Genomic DNA, 22,348 nt, shown 5'->3' on the forward strand with positions numbered 1-22,348 from the left:
TAAAAGTTCACCAAAAAATCATGCAACACTGATCTCTTTGTTCAGCAGTCAAGGATTTAACTAAGAACATATTAAACTGGTTTTATGTCAGGTCACAAGTGACATAAGCAAGCCAGGCACAAAGAAGGCACAGTTTTTCTTCCCAGTAGCATTTTTCAAACTGCCCTTCTCAATTGTCACGCGGACTTCCCTGTTCAGTTGAAAGTCTCTCAAAATACATCTCTTCCATTCTGTCTACCAACTTATTGACAAATATGCTTTTTGAATTTCTGCTGGCTGTGTGTGCGTGCATGCATGGGCGTGTTTCTTTTTGTGTGTTTCTATGTGCACATGCTTGTTCTTGTATGGTGAATTTGATACATGTATGGGAGGTGTAAGCATCAGTGTGCATCATTAATATTGTTATCATTATTATCTGTATTTTTATTTCTTTTTATCACAACAGATTTCTGTGTGAAATTCGGGCTGCTCTCCCCAGGGAGAGCGCTTCGCTACACTACAGCACCACCCTTTTTTTCTTTTTCTTTTTTCCTGCGTGCATTTTTATTTGTTTTTCCTATCGAAGTGGATTTTTCTACAGAATTTTGCCAGGAACAACCCTTTTGTTGCTGTGGGTTCTTTTACGTGCACTAAGTGCATGCTGCACACAGGACCTCAGTATATCGTCTCATCCAAATGACTAGCGTCCAGACCACCACTCAAGGTCCAGTGGAGGGGGAGAAAATATCGGCAGCTGACCCGTGATTCAAACCAGCACACTCAGATTCTCCTAGGCGGACACTTTACCTCAAGGCCATCACTCCACTATTGTTGTCATCATCTCTCTATTATTGTCATCATCATCATTATCATATTATTGTTATTATCATTATTATCAAGAAAGGTGCAGCTAGTTACCCAGGCCATGGGCGTGTGTCCTGTAGGCGAAAGGGAACATGCTGTAGCCTTTCTTGAACTGACAACTGATGTCCACGTGGTATTCTGCACACAGTCCATGTCACTTGTCACCTCTCTTACACCTGCTGCACACCTAAGCACACAGTCCACGTCACTTGTCACCTTTAGCACACCTGCTGCACACCTAACCACCGCACAATTCTCCCATGTGATGTGCATTACAAACTTTAGAGACATATTTTTAATAAAAAAAAAGATGTATAGATATATATATTTATATACATATATTTATACTTATATATCTATATACACACACACTTAAATGTGCTGTCAAAACACCAGATGCTGCACAACTAACCCCTTCAGTACCAAGCATTATTATGTATTTTGTTTTCTATTTTGCCAAGCAATGTTTTCGCTTATGGAAGATAAAAAAAATTAATTAAAAAAATTCTAGCTTGCAAATTACTAGAGGAAAAATATATGTAACACATACTTTGCTGAAAGGAAAATGAACAGACAATCAATTTCTGATCGCTATAATTAGGAGAGCTTGAGCCATAAATGTAATGAAAATAAAGAGTGTAGACTAGAGCCTTTCTTTGGGACATTACACTGTGCTGAAATGGGGAATGAACTCTGATGATCATGATGAACACTGGGTCATAAGTCCAACACCAAAGTGAAAAATCTGAGTAAAGTGCCTGTCCTAAGGACACACCATGCTGAAACAGGGCCTCTGATCCTGATCACTGGATCGTAAGTCCAACACCGAAGTGATCTGACCACTTCACCTGAACACTTACTTTCCTGGTTGGGAGGGACGATGAAGTTGTAGGACATGAGGAGAAACACGCCGGCCACATACTGCTGTCTGCAACATCACGACAACACACATCATCAGCTTCATTTGTCTCTTTCATGGTCATTCTTTTCTATCATTCCCTCTCTCTCTCTATCATGCAAACACACACACACACACACACACACACACACATACACACAAAAAATACATACTTTTTCTTGGATAGATGGAGACGTATACCAGACGAATCTGGAGGTTCATCCTCTGAAACACAACAACCATCATCACCAAAGCATCACAACCAGAACTCTGCTCCTGCCACACTCACACATAACACCTATAATTTATCTGGCAACAGACAAGTATCAACATATCCAATAATGTGCTATCATTGTATCAAAAAGAAAAAAATCCCTTATATGTGTCTGTTAAAAGCATACAAAAACTAAGACAAAGCAGAAAATGAAAGTGTCATAACTGTCCACACCATTTATTAAAACTCCCCTGTACATGACTCTAAAAAACAAAAACTCCTGGGACAATGCAGACAATTGCTTCCAGTTTCTGCATTGCCCCAGTAAAGGGCAGCGTGTGTGTGTCTAAACGTATGAGTTATCTTGCTTTTCCTTCAAGATGCAAGTAACAGTATGATATAGAACATGACACAACCCATTTTCTTAAATCAGAAGGACCACTTTGATCCCAAAAAGTAACTCTGTGACCTGTTTACTGAACTATCACACCAGGACTAACATTTAAACTGTTCAAACCACTGCCACGTGAACTTACTAACTCTGTGACCTGTTTACTGAACTACCACACCAGGACTAACATTTCAACTGTTCAAACCACTGCCACGTGAACTTACCTTTGAATGATTTAGCATAGTGGATCTGCATCACAATTTTCTTGATTGATGTCATCTTGCCTATTCTGAGTCCCACTCCTGGAAAAAAAAAAAAAAAAAAGAAAAAAAAGGGAAATAAAAACAGAAGGAAAACATCTAAATACAGAAATATCTTTATTTATCTATATCTATCTAGATATATATACATATATAGTTATATAGACATACATAAATATAGATATATATCTTAAACATAGTGGCTGGAATATTTGTGGAATATAAACATCCAGACAGCAAAGACTCATTCTGAATGAAAACTGAGTGAAAATTAAATAATTGTACCTTTTTGGTTTTTACCCGGAGGTAAAATCTGACTGACCCAGATAAACCCCAGTAGTTATTCAGACTTGCCTGGAATGTCCCACAGGGGTAAACCAACCAGTCAGAAGTGATTCCCTACATTTATTTAAGCTCATCCTTTCGTAATTGATTTGGGGGTCATTCTATCCTCGCTTGAAATGACCCAAAATGGTAAATTTGGCACAGTTAAAATCAATATAAGCTATTTATGTAAAGACCCCCACCCCCCCCCCCTGCACCCCCGGCCCCCCTCCACCCCTCCTTCACCACATATTTACTTCCGTTAAATCGTAACAGAGGTGGGGAGAACAGTACAGGATAGCCCAGAATGACCCTCTGTCTTTTTTTAATAGCTTGATTAAAACCCAAATAAATGGAGGTAATTTCCAACTGGGACGGGTCAATCTTGTTCATTTGAGGCAGGCCAAGAAAGACCCCAGGGTAAAACCAAGTGGGGGGGGGAGAAGGGGGGGGGGGAAAGAGGGGAGGGAGGGGTTAGTCTGAAGCTGTTACACCTGAACCCACCATCAGGAAGTTGTGTGGGGGGAGCATTCTTGGCCCAGGCAAACATGATCTGCTGTCTGCCCCGACAGACCGGGGGGCAATTCCTGACAACACACACACATGTTTCAACACTTTTGTTGTGACTAAATTCAGCAGAGATGTGAAATGCATCTGTGGAGAGCCTAATATTTCAAGCAAAGACATCATATTTGAATGCTAGTCTGAAAAAGTGATTCGGAGAGCCTATTTCTCATAAAAAACATAATATTCAAGTTGCCGCAGAGTTCGCTTGAACACATTTTTGACAATCTCACAAATTTAACTGATATTTCAGAAGGTTTACTGCACAGTCCAACAGGGTATTTGTTATTGCTGTCTGATGTTAGGTTCTTTTTTTTTTCTCTCATCATTCTGCTTATGTTCCATAACTTTCTCCTTTCATTACCCCCCTTTTCTTTAACATTGTGTGGGTTTACATGCTATTTTTAAACCTATTTAACCCCAAGGAGTTTACAGCCTTGGGAGGCTTCCCTGTCATACTGATGTGAAAAAAAGCAGAAAAAAAATACTGAAATCAATCAGTTTTCCCTCCAAAATGACATACCTGGAAATTGCCGGAAAAAAACTGCAGAAGTTAACTCCCTTGGCTTGTGTTTTATGCATATGTGGGAATGTGGACACCGTTTTAATGCGAAAAATTTCAACCCCCACAGTGCTCCGGTGCATGGTTCAACAAGTTAACCACCCTCCCACTCCCGTCGCTCTCTTCTCCTGCACCAACCCAACCTCCCCATTTCTTTTTCCTGTCAAATATCACTTAAAGAGAAAAGATGTAAAACTGACAACTACACATGAGATTACCAACAGCAGCAACATCACAGCTGTGAACACATTTCCCAAGAGACAGGGTGACAGATAAAAGCTTTTCAAGTGGCAGTAACATTCCATCCTCTACCACCATACCATTCACTTCTGTGTGTGTGGTGTTAGTATGTTAACCCTTTCACTGCCAAACTCGCATTTACACAGCAGCTAGGTAGAGGACCCATGTCACTGAAGGGTGACCAGATCATGGGTCTGTTATCCATGAACCTATTGCTCTTTATGTTTGGTGGTAGAATAGGCCATATTTTCTACACATCGCAGGGGGAATCCCTAGCTATTCTTAGACACCTTATTTTCTGTGTAAATAGCACAAGGGAATTTTGCACTCTAAATTGACTGGTGGTGAAAGGGTTAACTGTAAGAGTGAATATTGCACAGCATTACACAAGATTATATGCCATGTAAAAATGATTCATTATCATTTATTATTATCATTATCATTACGATCTGAACCTACCAGATGTCATCAGAACTGGCAGCCTGGTCCTCACAGCCGTACATCAGGATGTGATGGGCGGTGTCAGCATTGGCCAGAGCCTCAAACTTCACTGAAACCACAGCCACCATACACACTCAACTTTTTACATGGGTGTTTTCATGCACATTAGCAACTGCATGCTGACACACATATCTGCCAATGTTCACATGCATGCATGGTACATAAACACACTGACATGTATGCATGACATATGCACACACACACACACATGCACACGTACACACACACATGCAGACACACGTGACACATACACACACACATACATACACACAAAGAGCGGCACCACTAAAACAACTGATGACAATTGCTACAATGACTCACTCTATTCCAACAGACCGAAAGAAACGCATCAGGTTTTCAAAACAAAACATTTAAGTCAATTGCGCACTGAAGTGCTGGTGTTACTGATCATTTTTGTTTAGTTTTTGTATGTTTTACAGAGATAAGATGAATGATCTGGCATTGTTTGTTTGGACTTCTTCCTCTTGGGACTGCATTACTTTGGATCAGATAAATAATCACACCTTTGATAAGTACCCAAAATGAAGTTTATGTGGAGTGATGGCCTAGAGGTAACGCGTCCGCCCAGGAAGCCAGAGAATCTGAGCGCGCTGCTTTGAATCACGGCTCAACCACCGATATTTTCTCCCCCTCCGCTAGACCTTGAGTAGTGATCTGGACGCTAGTCATTCAGATGAGATGATAAACTGAGGTCCACTTAGTGCACGTAAAAGAACCCACAGCAACAAGAGGATTGTTCCTGACAAAAAATTCTGTAGAAGAATCCACTTCGATAGGAAAAACAAATAAAACTGCAAGCAGGAAAAAATAATTTTTAAAAATGGGTGGCGCTGTAGTGTAGTGACGCGCTCTCCCTGGGGAGAGCAGCCCGAATTTCACACAGAGAAATCTGCTGTGATAATAAGAAATACAAATGTATCTCAAAATCAGGTCACACTGATCTCATTTCACTATGGTCAAGCAGTCAATGGGTTAAAAAAAAAAATCAAGAAAGTTGCCACTCACAAATTAACTTTGACAGCTGTATGTCCATCAAAAAACCCTATTGTAACTGTCATGCTGATGGAAAAGCTAAGAGACAAAAAAAAACAAGAACTGCTAATGTTTGTTTGAACAATCAGACAAACTGCACTTTTTTTTTTCCAAACAAACTAATCCACACAAAAAACATTGTAATGTTAATACAGTCACTCACCTACATAAGTTTCACTTTCCTCCACATCGTAACCAGTGCACAAGTAAGCGTCAGGCTGAAACAACATTCATTATTAATCATCCCCACCCAGTGGAACTCATGGCCATATAGAGTAAGACATTCACAGCCCATTCCTAGCTTCAAAACCAACCCCAAGACCCATTTATTCAAAACTGCCTTTAACTATGTGTTATATATATATGTGAGAATGCATGCATGCATGATAATGTGTATCCACATATAGTTCACTATGTACAATGTTGTATGTTGTGCTTTGTATGTTATTTTGATGCACTGCCTTTTCATAGTCTGTAAATGTAATGTTTCTTATTGTTATAATGTGCTCGGTGTTATTAATATCACCATAGTGTGCTCAGTGTTATCAATAACAACTACAAAATACACTTCTAAACAGTCAGTCTCAAGTTCTGAAATGTGTTCAGATATTGTCAGTTACAACGTCCACAAAATATGACATGTAAAAATGAACATTCCAGGTTGAGCAGTGGCCGAGTGTTAGTGCGCCTGACTATGAAGCGAGTGTCCACAGGTTTGAATCCCAGATATGGACTGGACATGGACATGGACATGCACACACACACACACACACACACACACTCTATCTCTCTCTCTCTCTTTCAGGAGAACATTCAAATGTAATTCAAATTACGCATGTGAACGTTGTAACGTAGTCGAAGATGAAAACCATTTTATAAACAATTGTGTCCTTTACAATAACCTGTTGCAAAAACATCTGAACTCTGAAGGTCAATCGTATGTTCACTTGCTGAAGAATGGTTCTGTTTACAGTATTCGTAAACTCTGTGTTTATATATTTAATGCCCTGAAGATAGGACAGGAATTCTTTGACAGCAATGAAGAAATTCAGAATTTATTATGCACAAGAAGCACTTTCGTTCTACAGGTTTAAGTTAGTATCTATTTTACATTTTGTTGTCGCTTCGTGATCACCATATTGTGTATTTTTGACCTCTTTCTAGGGGCTGGAGGCCTGGAGATTAAAGTTTTTGTTCTTGTTCTTGTTCTCTCTCTCTATGAATAAAAAACAACAAAACATCCCAAAATTAACCAGAATCTTTTTGTCCCAGGATTTAAGAAAATGCTACCTGGGAAGGTTTGGCCTGTCTCATCAGGATGTCCTTGTGGTATACGGAACCAGCACTGTCTTCATCTCTACTGTTCACGGTGGCTGAAGCTGCCAGTCCCAGCACCATACAGAGGAGCACCACACATGGCACCATCTTGTGTCCAGGCAGAAGAACAATACTACAATCTGGGGCTATGCTTTTCTCTGCACAGTCCGGGGCTATGCTTTTCTCCTCACAGTGCGGGGCTATGCTTTTCTCCTCACAGTCTGGGGCTATCCTTTTCTCTGGGGCTATGCTTTTCTCCTCACAGTCTGGGGCTATCCTTTTCTCCTCACAGTCTGGGGCTATGCTTTTCTCCTCACAGTCTGGGGCTATGCTTTTCTCCTCACAGTCTGGGGCTATGCTTTTCTCCTCACAGTGCGGGGCTATCCTTTTCTCCTCACAGTCTTGGGCTATCCTTTTCTCCTCACAGTCTGGGGCTATCCTTTTCTCCTCACAGTCTGGGACTATGCTTTTCTCCTGACAATCTGGAACTATGCTTTTCTCCTGACTGGGGCTATCCTGTTCTCCTCATGGTTCAGTCAGATCTGAAACACATGACAAAGATTTTCAAATATGAATGATTTTTTTTTGGGGGGGGGTAGAGGGTGGGGGTGGAACACAGAACTAACTGCTGAAATGCTGATAACCATCTATAGCGACAGTAAAAGTCAAAACATTGTCCAAGCAAAATATGAAGATTCAACTTTCTTAACAAAGTTACAAAAAGCAAAACAATGCAAATCTACATACAATGAACCCAACCAAGGGGAAAACAGACCGCCCACCCTCTGAAAAAAAAGTAACAGTAACAAACAAACAAAAAACCTGCACACACCAAACCCTGTGACAGTTTTCATTCTACAGAGTGCCTCCCAGGTTCACACCATAAAAATCCTAGAACCAAAGGCCAGTTTGTCTGTCATCACAAACACATGACAACACATTGCTTCCTTGAGGCAGATCTCTGTCAGCTATGTCACTAAACCCACCCCACTCCTTAAGACCAGAAGTACTGGCAATGTCCAAAATTCCAAAATGTTTAAGGACAACATCCAGCCAAACTGACAAAAATACAGGTTTCACAAAAAGTTAAAGACCATTTGAGAACTTGAAATGCTGCTGATTTTTCAGCAGATAACATAATTCATAGCCACAGTGCTTTCTGGCATATGTACTTCATTTATTTTTCAATGAAAAATCACAGCTGTGGTCTGCAAACCACTAAATAGCTGTAATTCTTTTCAACTGAATCATCAATTTTCAAACTTTTTTTTCAAGCTGTTTATAGTGTGCGTGTGCTGAAAACACAAGTGTATTCAATGAGAGACAATGCAGTGGCAAACCAGATACAGTCTGCATTGTTTGAATCATCTCTCGACTATTTTTAACTATTTATGAAAACATATCTGCTTTTGTGAAGTGTTCCTTAACTTTTTCTGAACCCTGTATATTTCTAATTCTTAAACACCAAGCTAATCCATGCTTTCTATCTGATTTAAGTATCTCAAAATACAGATACCAAGTGTGAATAAGATATAGGACAGATTTTGGGACATTTTGTTTTTTTATATTTCAGTGATAATTAATGTTGATATGGGTGATGACTGACAATACCGTTAAACAGAGGTCCATTTTGGTTTGGGACTACTTGTGGAGACTGTACTCTCATAATATATCCTGGTGTCAACCAGGCAGAGAGAAAGAAGGGAAGAAGCCAGCCACAGGCAAAACAAATCCCCCAAAAACCCCATCTCTGAAGGGGCTCGGACCTGTGTCCACCCAATCGTCAGTCCCCAACACTAACCACTTCAACACTGTGGCTGGTACAAAACAGATACTGGTTACAAGCTGAATTTTTCATGAAGATGCCTGAAGTGGTTATGAAGGAAGCTGACACTTCAGGAGCCCATGCACTTACATCATATGACTGTGGGAACAATGTCTTGAATATGATGTGTGTGTGTGTGTGTGTGTGTGTGTGTGTGCGTGTGTGCATGTACATTCATTTTTTAGCTTGACGTTTACTGAAAGTAATATCAGATGAATGAGAGAGAGAGAGAGAGAGAGAAAGAGACAGACAGTGAATGTGAGTGAGTGAGTGAGTGAGTGAGTGTGTGTGTGTGTGTGTGTGTGTGTGTGCGTGTGTGCATGTACATTCATTTTTTAGCTTGACGTTTACTGAAAGTAATATCAGATGAATGAGAGAGAGAGAGAGAGAGAGAGAGAGAGAGAGAGAGAGAGAAAGAGACAGAGAGTGAACGTGGATGTGAATGTGCTGGCGTTTTTTTGTTTTGCGCACGCATGTGCGCGCGTTTGTGTGTGTGTGTGTGTGTGTGTCTGTGTGTGTGTGGGTGGGTGGAGGGGGGGGGGGGGTGTATGTGAGTTCATTCTTTAACATCTGCTGTAAGTGATATTGGATGACTGTGTATGTGCTTGTGGTGTGTGAGTGTATGTGAATGTGTATGTGTGCACATGACAGAGAGTGAGAGAGAGTGAGAGAGAGAGAGAGCGAGAGAGTGTGTGTCTGTGTCTGTATGCGTGCACGCATGCACACACACGTAAGCATGCCTATATGTGTGCGTAAAGATAACCTCGAAATCCTTATCAAATAAATATGAATTGTTAGTCAAACTTTTATGCTTTTGCCTCATGGTCTAAGCATGAGTTTTGTCTTTGTGGTCAGATTTATAACGTACATACACCATTTTGCTTTGGCAACAGCTGTTTGTAATGACCGGGATACACTGTAAAGAGCAGAGTGATGAGACTGTATGATTACTTTGTATGAAAGGGAAAATCGTTGATATCTATATACATATATGTGTGTGTGTGTGTGTGTGTGTGTGTGTGTGTGTGTGTGTGTGTGTGTGTGTGTATTTGTATTTCTATTTCTTTTTATCACAACAGATTTCTCTGTGTGAAATTCAGGCTGCTCTCCCCAGGGAGAGTGCTTCGCTACACAACAGCGCCACCCATTTTTTTGTATTTTTTCCTGCGTGCAGTTTTTATTTGTTTTTCCTACTGAAGTGGATTTTTCTACAGAATTTTGCCAGGAACAACCCTTTTGTTGCCGTGGGTTCTATTACATGCGCTAAGTGCATGCTGCACATGGGACCTCAGTTTATCATCTCATCCGAATGACTAGCGTCCAGACCACAACTCAAGGTCTAGTGGAGGGGGAGAAAATTTCAGCAGCTAAGCCATGATTCGAACCAGCGCGCTTAGATTCTCTGGCTTCCTAGGTGGACATGTTACCTCTAAGCCATCACTAAGTGTGTGTGTGTGTGTGTGTGTGTGTGTGCATGTGTCATAAGACAGATCATAAAAGTAAAAAGAAGACTTATAACATCATATCTGAGAGACAGAGAGAGACAGACAGAGATTCATCATGTTCTTAGCAGTATTTTCCTACAGGTGATAAACTGACTCCTCAGTCACAACAAAACTAAAACCCTGGCCATGTTTTGCATAATTCATGAAAAAAAAATCTGCAATGAACACCAAGATTAAATACATTTATATGGTTATATTTGACACGTGAAACTGGCACATTTATGTGTTCATGGGCATACATATACATTCCACTTGTGTACAGGGATGCAAAACACACACACACACACACACACACACTTAAAACATAAACGCACACAAGAGCACTCACACACACACACACTAAACACACACAATCACAAGCACACACTACTCAAAACACACTCATTGCTCACACAGACACACAGATACAAACACACAGATTTCACACACACAAACACAAATAAACACCACACAAATACACACGCAAACACACAGACACACTCTAGCACAAAACAGAGAATCACAACCTCTCTTCCAGCCCACTTCCACAAACTTTCAATTCAGCACGCAATTCATGTGCTGTTTCTAGGTTCTCATAATCATGGCACTCCATTCCATATTTGTACTGCATGGAGCCATATCTATTTCTTCCAAATTCCAAGCAGGCATGCATGTGTACATGGAGGAGAAGGAGGACTTTTGTTTAATGTCTCATCACACATACTGGTGATTGTAGACAGTTTGTTGGAGTATCAATTTTTACATTTGATTGTTATCGTTCAGGAGAGGAGGGGGGAGAGGGATGAATGGTGAGTTGGGGAAAACCCGGTAGATGGAGGGTGAAATTTGAAATAAATATTTAAGTACAGTTACAGAAAACTACTTCATGGACTTCATAAAAGAGAAGTCATTAATCTAACAGCAAAACGACTGATAATGAATGCAAAAAGTCAAGAACATCCACATTCCCAGTCACTTGTGAAGACACTATTTTGTGCAGGCAAGGCTTCATGAAATCACAGTAAAAAATCATATGCTTAATTGTCACATAACATGTGCGCTTGACTTTAGGGCAATATTTAGTCTGTAATGAATTGGATAATAGTCAGAAAATCAAACTTAAAATTGGTCTGCGAATTGAACCAATGTCTGAGAAAGACATGTGTACATGTATGTCTGTGCATGTGTGTGCGTACATGTGTGCATGTGTGTGTGTGTGTGTGTGTGCGCGCGCGCACGCATGAGTGCTGTGTGTGTGTATGTGCATGAGCTCTGTGTGTGTGTGTAGTAGTAGTAGTAGTCTTCAGTTTAACGTCTTCCACTTTAAGTGATATTAGACGGAAAGAAAAAAAAAAAGAAGAAGAAAAAAAAAGGGGGGGGGGGGGTTGGGGGGTGGAAGGCGGGGCGTGGTGGTGGGAACAGTATTGGGCAGAGGGTGAAGAATGGTGTGTGTGTATGCGTGCGTGCGTGCGCGCATGCATGTGTGTGTGTGTGTGAGAGAGAGAGAGAGAGAGCAAGTGACGTGTGTGTGTGTGTGTGTGTGTGTGTGTGTGTGTGTGAGAGTGTGTGTGTGTGACATATATGAGTACGTCAATGATGTATCCGGGTTCTTGCGTGCTTTGTGTCTGACTGATGCGTTATTGTAGAGCATTTTTTAGTTTTGAAAACGCAATATAAGCGTACTATTACCAATGTTATCATTATTATATATTAAGTGGCACAACACAGAATTATTGGCCCATGCATCTGTCCTCTTGGAGACCGGATCTGACCAGCAGATGTCTGTTTCTGAACCTAAAAGCTGTCGCTGAAATAGGGACAGAGAGATAAAACAGATAAATGTCTGGTTGGTGTGTGTGTGTGTGTGTGTGTGTGTGTGTGTGTGTGTGTGTGTCTGAGAGAGAGAGAGAGAGAGAGAATGAGTGTGTGTGTGTGCGCGCGAGTGTGTGCATGCACATGTAAGAGTGTGAATATTTGTCTGTGTATGTGTGCATGTGCATGGGTTCAATCATGCATGTGAGCCTACAAGCATGCATGCAATGATGTATACAAGTAAATGAATGAATGTGTGTGTGTGTGTGTGTGTGTGTGAGCGTGTGCACACACGCGCTGCACAAGCGTGTGTGTGCATGCATTCTCACTCCCTCCCAACCAACCTCTTACTTCCTCACTCAATAAATGATGCAGTGAAGAAAATCAGTTCACATAAAAAAAACAATAACTAAAGGACATGAAACCCAAACTGCTGTGAACCCCTGAACATGGCCACTGGCACGTACGTGGTAACCAGCAGGGATGACAGAAGCCACATCCACCTACAGCAGCAGGTGGCACAGCTTGCGTTAAACTAAAACCTTCCCTGTACCCTACACATCCTGGTCACACAGCAGTCAAAACACAATCAACTTCTCCACAAAGGCGTCAGTGTTGGGCTGCAGCCAATATCTCCTCAAGTGCAGTATTACTCATCGTTGTCACCTGCCAAAATTGCCCTTGGTGACAATTTTTTGGGGGCAGGCCTTGTTACCAATTTGTTGCCCATTTGTCATGACAAATTTGAGAGGGACTTGACAAATTGGAGAGAATGAACTGTTGGACTGAATTCACTTCTGCACTGCGCTTGGCTAAACATTATAGGAGTATATATTGGTATCTCTATTTCTTTGAAGCTATGTCTCTCTCTGTCTCACTCTGAGTGTCAGTGCATGTATGTGTGTGTGCCTGTGTGTGAATGTATGTAAGTATTCTGTTGCTTGCTAATGCGTGTTTAAGTCCATCCTTCCGGGATATATCCTGTCACGAAACTTTCTGTGCCTGTTGGGGATCATCTGTTCACACATTCAAGCCAGTCCAGTTCAAAGTTCTATTAATTAAGGGTAAAAAGGGGAAGCTTCATCATTTTTTTACATCTTGCCCTAGAAAAGGAAGGGGGAAGGGCAACACAAAAACCAACCAAACAAAAACATGTCTTCAAACAACCAAATCATAGCAGCACAAAAGATGACATTGCCGACTGCAAGTAGGTAAAGCAGTTGAAGCAACTGGTCAGAATCAATTGTTGCTGGTGACAAACTTCCAAATGGTGACAAATTTGGAAATGAGGGCAGAGAAATTGTTGCTGGCACAAACATTCATGCTGACAACAATTCCTGACACAGAAGTGCTTTCCTGTGACATTAACGGGAAGTTGTTTTGACTACATGAACTGTCAAGGTGTGGGGGGATTTTAAGGTTTGCTTTTATTGAGCTGACAACATTTTTTTCTTTGCTCAATTTCTTTCAGGTGAATTTTTTTTTTTCACCCAAGAGCTTCTTTGTCCAAAAAAAGGGAGACAGATAGAAATATAGAGAGACAGGGGATGCATGTGTATGTGTTTGTCGGTGTAAGTGTGTGTGACAGAAAAAGAGAGAGAGAAAGAAAGAAAACAATAACAATAAAAATAAATATTTTGTTGAAAGAGGAAAGTAGAATAACCATATGCTTCTTTACCTGCAGCTTTCAAGGGAAAAAATCAAAGTAATCATTAAAATCATGGACAAGATAACGAAAAAACGAGGCAGGGTACATTGTTCTACATACACATAGCCTATATGCACGTACACATACACTAACACATGACCAATAGACAATTGAAAACAAGCATACATGTATATATAAGACACACACATAAATACATAATCATATTCAATATACAGATATACATAAAAACATACACATATATTACAAATGCAAATGACAAAGAGAAACAAAGTGAGAGGGAGAGACATGCAACAGACAGGGAGAGACAGAGAGAGGAGACAGGGAGGGGAGAGAGAGACAAGGAGAGACATAGCATTCATGCATCTGTTTGTATGTGATGTATGTGTAAGTGTGTGTGTGTGTGTGTGAGAGAGAGAGAGAGAGAGAGAGAGAGAGAGAGAGAGAGAGAGAGAGAGAGAGAGAGAGAAAGAAAGTGCATGTGTCTAGTTTTGTCTCAACCCTTAGCATGCGTGTGAATGACTGGTGTGGTGTGAAAGTGCTTTGGTTTGTCTCAGCACAAGATTCAGCACTAAGTTAATATACAAATTCTTCTTCTTCTTATTATTATTATTATTATCATTATTATGTGCACGCTCATCTTTGTGTGTGTGTGTGTGTGCGCGCGCGCGCGTGTGAGCGTGTGATCGTGCGAACATTATACAGATAGCATTACCAATAGCCAAGATCACAAAAATAGAAAGAACTGTGTGAAGCCAGCTGTTACAGTCGTCGCAATAAATGACATGCTGACTGAAACATGAATGGAATATCATGCACATCAACTTTCCCCATCTACAACACTGAGCACACATACAAATTCATCTCCTTCCCTAACTCTAACAGATTACATTGAAATTTTATTTTTCTGATATCTGTACATGTTATTTTAGAGACAGGACTTAACATGGATCATGATTCACTGTGTCCACTATGTAAAGAATCAAAGCAAGTAAGTTTTATTTTGGTATACCCAACATTTCAGCAGAATATAATTATAAAAGAGAGGCTAATCCTTGGAAAATACTATAAACAACCATGTCTTTTCCACTTAACTTTGCTGACAACATTAGCAAATGTAAATGCACTTTAAATTCAGCATATCTAAATATCTTAATCGTATATCAAGCTTTCAGAATCAGCGTCATAATGCTTTCATAGTACATTATCATTTCTCATTGATACATATTGACAACATCAATGCTCAGATTTGATAATGTTCATTTTGTCCAACATACCCCTTCTTTTGGGACTATGGCATTACACAAAAATCAGAATAAACCAGCAAATCTCTCTCTCTCTCTATCTGCATGTGAGTATGTGTAAACATACATATATAGATCCCAAATCATGAAATGCAAAGACCAATTACCTATTACTAGACTGTTACTAGTATCGGGTATTAATTTCATCTCTTTCAGCATCCTTGTAAACTTTAAGCCATATATTATCGGGTATTAATTTAATCTCTTTCAGCATCTTTGTAAACTTTAAGCCATATATTATCGGGTATTAATTTAATCTCTTTCAGCATCTTTGTAAACTTTAAGCCATATATTATCGGGTATTAATTTCATCTCTTTCAGCATCCTTGTAAACTTTAAGCCATATATTATCGGGTATTAATTTCATCTCTTTCAGCATCTTTGTAAACTTTAAGCCATATATTATCGGGTATTAATTTCATCTCTTTCAGAATCCTTGTAAACTTTAAGCCATATATTATCGGGTATTAATTTAATCTCTTTCAGCATCTTTGTAAACTTTAAGCCATATATTAATGACGGTAGAGCTGTTTTATTCTTTACCTGTGCTCGTTTTACTCTTTCTCCCCCTCTCCCCCCCTCTCTCTCTATATATATATATGTATATGCATGCAACTCTCTCTCTCTCTCTCTCTCTCTCTCTCTCTCTCTCAAGATCACAAAAATAGAAAGAACTGTGTGAAGCCAGCTGTTACAGTCGTCACAATAAATGACATGCTGACTGTAACATGAATGGAATATCATGCACATCAACTTTCCCCATCTGCAACACTGAGCACATATACAAGTTGAGTAATAAAGTTTTTTTAAATCTTGAATCTGTGTGTGTGTGTGTGTGTGTGTGTGTGTGTGTGTGTGTGTGTGTGTGTGTTTGTGTTGTGTGTGTGTGTGTCTCATCTAGAACATTTATTGTCCAACGTGATCAACATTTTAAACACTATTTTATTGGCTTGTAACAAGACAGCTTCAAAAGAAGAAAAAAAGAAAGGAAGAAAGAAAGAAGAAAAAAAAAAGAAAGAAAAAAAGGATGAAAATAAAAGAGTCACAGAACCCCATTCACATGAACCAGACATGCCACATATAAAGTATATGGTCATGATAGCCAATTGTCAATTTCCTGTCTGTAATTGCCAGCACAATGTGCAAATTACCTCTTGTGTAACATGTGCAATTAATACTTGTGATTCTTAATTACATATGCTCTGCACAGCTATGCTGGCTGGTTGTTGTTTTGTTGTTGTTGTTTTTTGTGAACGAGAAGAGGAGGGTCATTATCTTGCTCTCAATGACACGATCAGTCAAAAGCTCAAAGACATTTTTTGAAAAAGAAAATCAAATCTTATTTTCACCCAAACCAATCAATTTTGAAGATATACACACACATTGTTTTAAATACACATATACCTCCACCCCCCCCCCCCCATCTCTCTCCCCCTCTCTCTCTCTCTCTCACATATACACACACATTCTCTCTCTCTCTAACACACACACATATATATCTTTTATTATCATGATTAAACATGCACTGTTTATGCTCAAGTTATTACTGAATCTGTTTGATGGAAAACACATACATATATAGGTGACGGGGTGTTTGTGCAGCATGTGTGTATATATGTGTGTGAGCATGCAGGCAGAAATGTATGTATATGTGTGAGTGGGTGTGGGTGTGTGTTCACACAGATGGAGATTTGACTGTTGATGAGCCCAACCCAACAAGTTCTCCAACATTATACTGACATGTGTTGGAGATGGAGAGAGAGAGAGAGAGAGAGAGAGAGAGAGAGAGAGAGAGAGAGAGAGAGAGAAAGTGTGTGTGTGTGTGTGTGTGTGTGTGTGTGTGTGTGTGTGTGTGTGTGTGTGTGTGTGTGTGTGCATGCTTTCATGCGTGCATGCATGCATACATGCGTGTGTTTGTGAGTGTAAGTTTGCATGCAGATGAGTGTGGTTACTACAGACACAATCTGGCTTACTATATATATATCTCTCTCTCTTTAAACTTTGATAAGTAGATCTATGTGTATACCTTTGCTTTTGCCTGAATTTTGAATATCTTCATACACCAAGAGAATTAACCAGCCATTGGTATCAGGCTCATCAAAATTATAAATAAACATAAGATTCAAATATTCAATTCAGAGAACAAACTGAAAATACTGGGGGAATGGAATCAGCGATTTCTCTTCTTCTTCTTCTTCATCCCCTTTTAACTCTGTCAAGAGTCATTGGGGTAGCACACAGAAGAGCTGTTCACAAAATTCCTCCATGTCTGCTGGCTGTGTGTAAAAAACATTAGTCTCAGCTGTTACTGTACTTATTATATGCTGTTTAAAATGTATATGAACAAAGGCAGAACCATCAATAACAATAAATATCAAGATAACCCCATTTTTACTGACCGTCTAAGACAGACCCCATGCATTCACCCTGTTTTCTCCCTTGCAAATTTTCCTCAAAGAATTTCAACATACAGGTGACTTAGTCAACTTGTTCTGAGTGGCATTAAGAATACCAACCTAACCCATTATAGTTTCCCAAACTGACATCAGAATTGTTGTGTCTTTCAAGAGTGTGTCATAGTTTACTGGAGAGGAACCTCCCTAAGCCTAGCCTGTAAGATGTGATCGCCAGTCTACACCCTCCGCCCCCTCCATAAAATACCCCAGTCCATTTAACATCCCTCCTCGGTTCAACCACCACCCACCCCTTTATGTCCAACTCCCTAAAGCTACATTGATAGAGATCTTAAAAGCTCATCACACGCAGGTTTGGCCCTGTGTGTGTGTGTGTGTGTGTGTGTGTGTGTGTGTGTGTGTGTGTGTGTGTGTGTGTGTGTGTGCATCCAGGAGTGTTTTGAAAGTGCATGTGTAGTAAATGAGAGTAACAGTATCCCTATTCCATATGTATGTGAATACTGATACTGTGAATATGGGTTATCTTTAAATTGTGAAAAAAAAGAAGAAAAAAAAGGCAGCTGATTTCCTTCAAGTTGTCCCATCATCTATATTAGTATATATCCGTATCAGCTGGAAAGGCTCTGAGAGGAGGAGCTTGCAGGGGAGAGTGGGCATAGGAATAAGTCAGGGGTGAAATAAATGAACAAAAATGTGTGATGCTATCAGACTGAGAGTTTGTGTTTATGATAAGCCAAGTCAGGAGGTTCTTTGTCTTTATCTTAAAAAATGTTGATATAATATCAATAATAATCATCAAATATAATCAATAATAATAACAGAAATTATAAAACATAATTTGAACTAATAATAATGATAAAATAAAGTTCAATAATAATGACACAAATTATTATTATTATTACTATTATTACTGTAAATACAATAATTATAATAATGATAAATGTTTCTACTGCACAGCATCCCCCTGTGAACAGAGCTTGTAGTCCATTACAATGCCCATCAAAAATAATTGATTACTAAATAAAAATGCTTTTATGATGTCTCTAAAAATGACTAATCATGAAACTAAAGACATAATGTACAATCAATATCAGAAAGGAACAACTGCACAAGTTTCATCAACTATGCCATGCTGGAAAACATTCCACTAAAATCAGCCGGAAAAAAAAAAAAAAGAAAAAGAAGAAGAAAAAAGAAATGCAACTGTAGATGCAGGAAATAGCATATACAAAGACATTTTTGTTTTATTGTGTGTGTATTAATTAACTGCTGTGATTGACATTAAAGTGTTGTGGTGATATCAGGAGAGTTGATGTTGATTCTCTATTGATCTCTGCCATTCACAGCCACACTGACTAGTGCACTTGTGTGTGTGTGTGTGTGCGTGTGCATGCGTGCACGCGCAGACCTGTATGTGCTTGCATGTGTGTGTGTGTGTGTGTGTGTGTGCGCGCGCACGTTTGGGTGTACGTATGTGTGTCTGTGTGTGTTTGTGTTATGTTTAACCAAAACAGGATACCCAGTTAAACCAACACAGGATACCTTATGAACTCAACACAGGATACCCATTTTATATCAACACGTAACACCCACTTGAACCAACAAATCATACCAACTCAAAACTGTCAAACAACACAGGACATCCAAATAAACTCATGGAGGATACCCACATAAGGATACCCACAATACATGCCAACACATGAGTAATGGAAAAGAAGAAAAACAGATTCTAGCAAAGTAGATCATACTGCAACAGCTAGGGTTTTTTTGATGACACACTATTGTGATACTGACCTTTGACATCTAATCTTGACATCTAAACACTTAGAAAACAACAACAATAATCGAGCCAAGTATACTGAAATAGTGAAAACTTAATTATAACAAGAGAGGCAAGGCCTTCAAGACTCACTTGTGATACACTTTAAAAAAAAATCCAAGCTTTTTATGTATTGCGTATAATTTCAAAATGTAATGTTTAAGATGAGAAAGATCAGTTTAAAGCAAATTAACTCCCCTAGCATTAAATACAGAGTAATTTCCCTTTTTTACTATCTGCACCAAAACGTTTGCAAAATAAATAAAACTTCCATGCTTAGCAAAAGAAGTTCCTATTTGAGCAAAAAATGATAATAATGACTGCTCTTGTTGTTGGGTCAGAATATCAGATCAAAGTGCCAAGTTCAGAGAATACAAAAAATATAAATATAACAGTAAATGCAGTTTGCATATAATTAGGCTTCTTTTTTTTTTTTTTCTTTTTTTTTGTGCCCATCCCAGAGGTGCAATATTGTTTTAAACAAGGTGACTGGAAAGAACTGAATTTTTCCTATTTTTATGCCTAATTTGGTGTCAACTGACAAAGTATTTGCAGAGAAAATGTCAATGTTAAAGTTTACCACGGACACACAGACACACACACAGACAACCGAACACCGGGTTAAAACATACTCATTTTGTTTACAAAAGTGAGTCAAAAATGTATGAGAGAGAAAACAAGCTCTCTCATACTTCAGCCTATGTTTTTTTCAGTACACCATATTATATTGTTGAACGTTAACCCCTGAACCATTCATTATGGTTTTGGTTTTTGCTATGACCTTTAACCTCTGAACTGCGATCTTTATAATTTATTATCATTTTGGTTTTTGCCACAACCAAATCACTTTATCAAGTTTAATTATATTGCACGCAAAACATTATCTTCCTGGTACTACTACTAGCACGAGCTTTTCCCATCTATAATCACATACAATATGTTTACCACACACAGACACAAAATGCTACACACATACAATATATGTGATATATAATACATACTATAAGTATAACATTATAATATCATGCTGTAATATGGTATGCATTTACTTCTAGGAAACTGTTTCCTACTTCTCCTGAACAGTGAATACAAAAGCTACTCGTACTATATTCTCAAAACAACTCACTGCTTGGCAGTGTAGGTGTACACAACCACCGGATGTGGAAAGTACTTTTGTGTTATGAGTTTCCACCACAAGATTTTTTTTTTCAATTTGCTTATCAGCACGACACTGTCCCTTAAAGAAATCACTTCATGTTCATACTGGTTTATTTGCTGAGTGAACACAACAAACAAAAATCAGTAAGCTATAAATTAAGTCACTTTTATCACTCAACTCGATCCGTCTTGGGGGAGGGGGGGGGGATGTTTTGGGCATTTTTTTCAGCCAACTCTGATTGCACCAAGAGAAAGACGGTTGAAGTCGATTCTGCACAACAGCTGGTCTCTCTGCCAATCAATAATTAGGCCTAATAAATCAAATCAAATCAAATACAAGCGTACCCTCACCGGCGCACGACGACTGCGTAACCAAGTGCATCAAACAAAACTTCAGCCCGAAGTTGGTTGACGAAAACAAAACAGCTGGCACACTATTTCACACACACCTAAACACCTTCCAAAGTAAATGGGGAGCTTACCTGCCAGAACGCATGTCCCCGATGTCTCCTCTGACGTAGTGTGCAGTCACGATTTCTTTGCGGTCAAAACTTTTCGTTCAAATCCTCGGTTGGGGTTTACCCCCTTCTTGTCACGTCTGCTCGCTTTCCTGCACGCTGTCGGCTCGCAGGGGAGGAAACGCTGTTCCAATGGGTCCGGCTTGTTTTCCGGTGGCCTCCCTGAGTTTAAAAAAAAGAAAAAAAAGTGTGCAAGTGCTACGTCCATTTTAAATTCTGTGTTACAGGATTTTCTTTAATCTTATCATTGTCTGTTCTGATTGTGGTATTGAGATTATTCTATTTGGTTACTTGGGTTCTCTTCAATATTCTTTTTAAACTGTCATCTTCAAATGTTGCACATACACTCCGGAGCCAAAAGCTCAGTCTAGACAACTTTCTCAGTGTGAGTCAGTTCACTGAGTTTACTACAATGAAGTTGTATCTCATGATGTCTCTTTCTTTTCATAATATTTTCGGCTACTAAGAAGCATTAAATGACAAAGCAAAGCAAGACATAACAAACAGAGTTTGAGGAGTAGTAATCTGAAAGACTGCAAACTCATCACGGTCAACTAGTTTCCCATCAGTTTGCCGGCATTGTCAGATAAACCGAGAACTGAATTTGCCGCTGACTGTGCAACAATACTCTGTAGAGCCACCACAGGCCCAATGCAGCCTACAGTGAGTGATCTATGTGGCAAATGAACCGACACTTATGAATAGCATCCCTACACTGAAATAGATAACAAACAACAACAACACTGAACCGCCACAATAACTATCGTATCACGGCCCGGTTATCATCAGTCCCGGCAATAATAATAACTCGAGTCAATAGGCCTAATAATAAATCCAAATCAGTAAACAAAATTAGGGCGTATAACGCGGTTCACCTCACCCAGTGTACGGCTGACGCGGCGGCATCGACTGATAAACGCAGTTACCAAGACGGTCTGTCCAGTAACTATCGGCTGACAACAAACGGACGGAGAAGATCCGAAACGTCCATCCTGTCTCTCCAACTCAGTGACGTCCGCTGACACTAATCGGTCACGGCGGGATGAAGTTGGTGGCTGCCATAGCCGGTCCGCCATGCCGCACATAGCAGCCGTTCCGTTAGTAGAGTATGCCACAGGTCCGCTATGCCGCGCGGCACACAGCCGTTCCGCTACCGTAGTATGCCAAAGGTCCGCTGTCAG

The 22,348-nt window shown here is 39.7% G+C and overlaps 1 protein-coding gene and 1 long non-coding RNA gene across 3 annotated transcripts in view; both read right to left on the bottom strand.

Annotated features, from left to right (window-relative positions):
- LOC143297466 (peptidyl-glycine alpha-amidating monooxygenase B-like) overlaps positions 1–7,401 on the bottom strand; it is a 46,144-nt gene extending 38,743 nt beyond the window's left edge. Inside the window, exons 1-8 of the mRNA XM_076609865.1 lie at positions 7,141–7,401; positions 6,014–6,068; positions 4,756–4,846; positions 3,435–3,517; positions 2,571–2,648; positions 1,915–1,966; positions 1,704–1,771; positions 898–981 (exon numbers count right to left, since the gene is read on the bottom strand). Of these exons, the coding sequence (XP_076465980.1) occupies positions 898–981; positions 1,704–1,771; positions 1,915–1,966; positions 2,571–2,648; positions 3,435–3,517; positions 4,756–4,846; positions 6,014–6,068; positions 7,141–7,275 (646 nt within the window). The 5' untranslated portion in view covers positions 7,276–7,401. The remainder of the gene's footprint in view (positions 1–897; positions 982–1,703; positions 1,772–1,914; positions 1,967–2,570; positions 2,649–3,434; positions 3,518–4,755; positions 4,847–6,013; positions 6,069–7,140) is intronic.
- An 11-nt stretch (positions 7,402–7,412) lies between these two features.
- On the bottom strand, positions 7,413–22,217 carry LOC143297467 (uncharacterized). Of its 2 annotated transcripts, none has more exons than XR_013057276.1 (3): positions 22,048–22,217; positions 21,132–21,329; positions 7,413–7,709 (listed from the first exon to the last, which is right to left on the bottom strand). It is a non-coding gene; the product is annotated as an uncharacterized LOC143297467 (long non-coding RNA). The 2 variants fall into 2 exon arrangements; XR_013057277.1 differs by lacking the exon at positions 22,048–22,217 and adding an exon at positions 21,673–21,851.
- Positions 22,218–22,348: the final 131 nt, after the last annotated feature.

Source organism: Babylonia areolata, chromosome 22 (assembly GCF_041734735.1).
Source record: "Babylonia areolata isolate BAREFJ2019XMU chromosome 22, ASM4173473v1, whole genome shotgun sequence".
In the NCBI taxonomy this organism is placed as follows: Eukaryota; Metazoa; Mollusca; class Gastropoda; order Neogastropoda; family Buccinidae; genus Babylonia; species Babylonia areolata.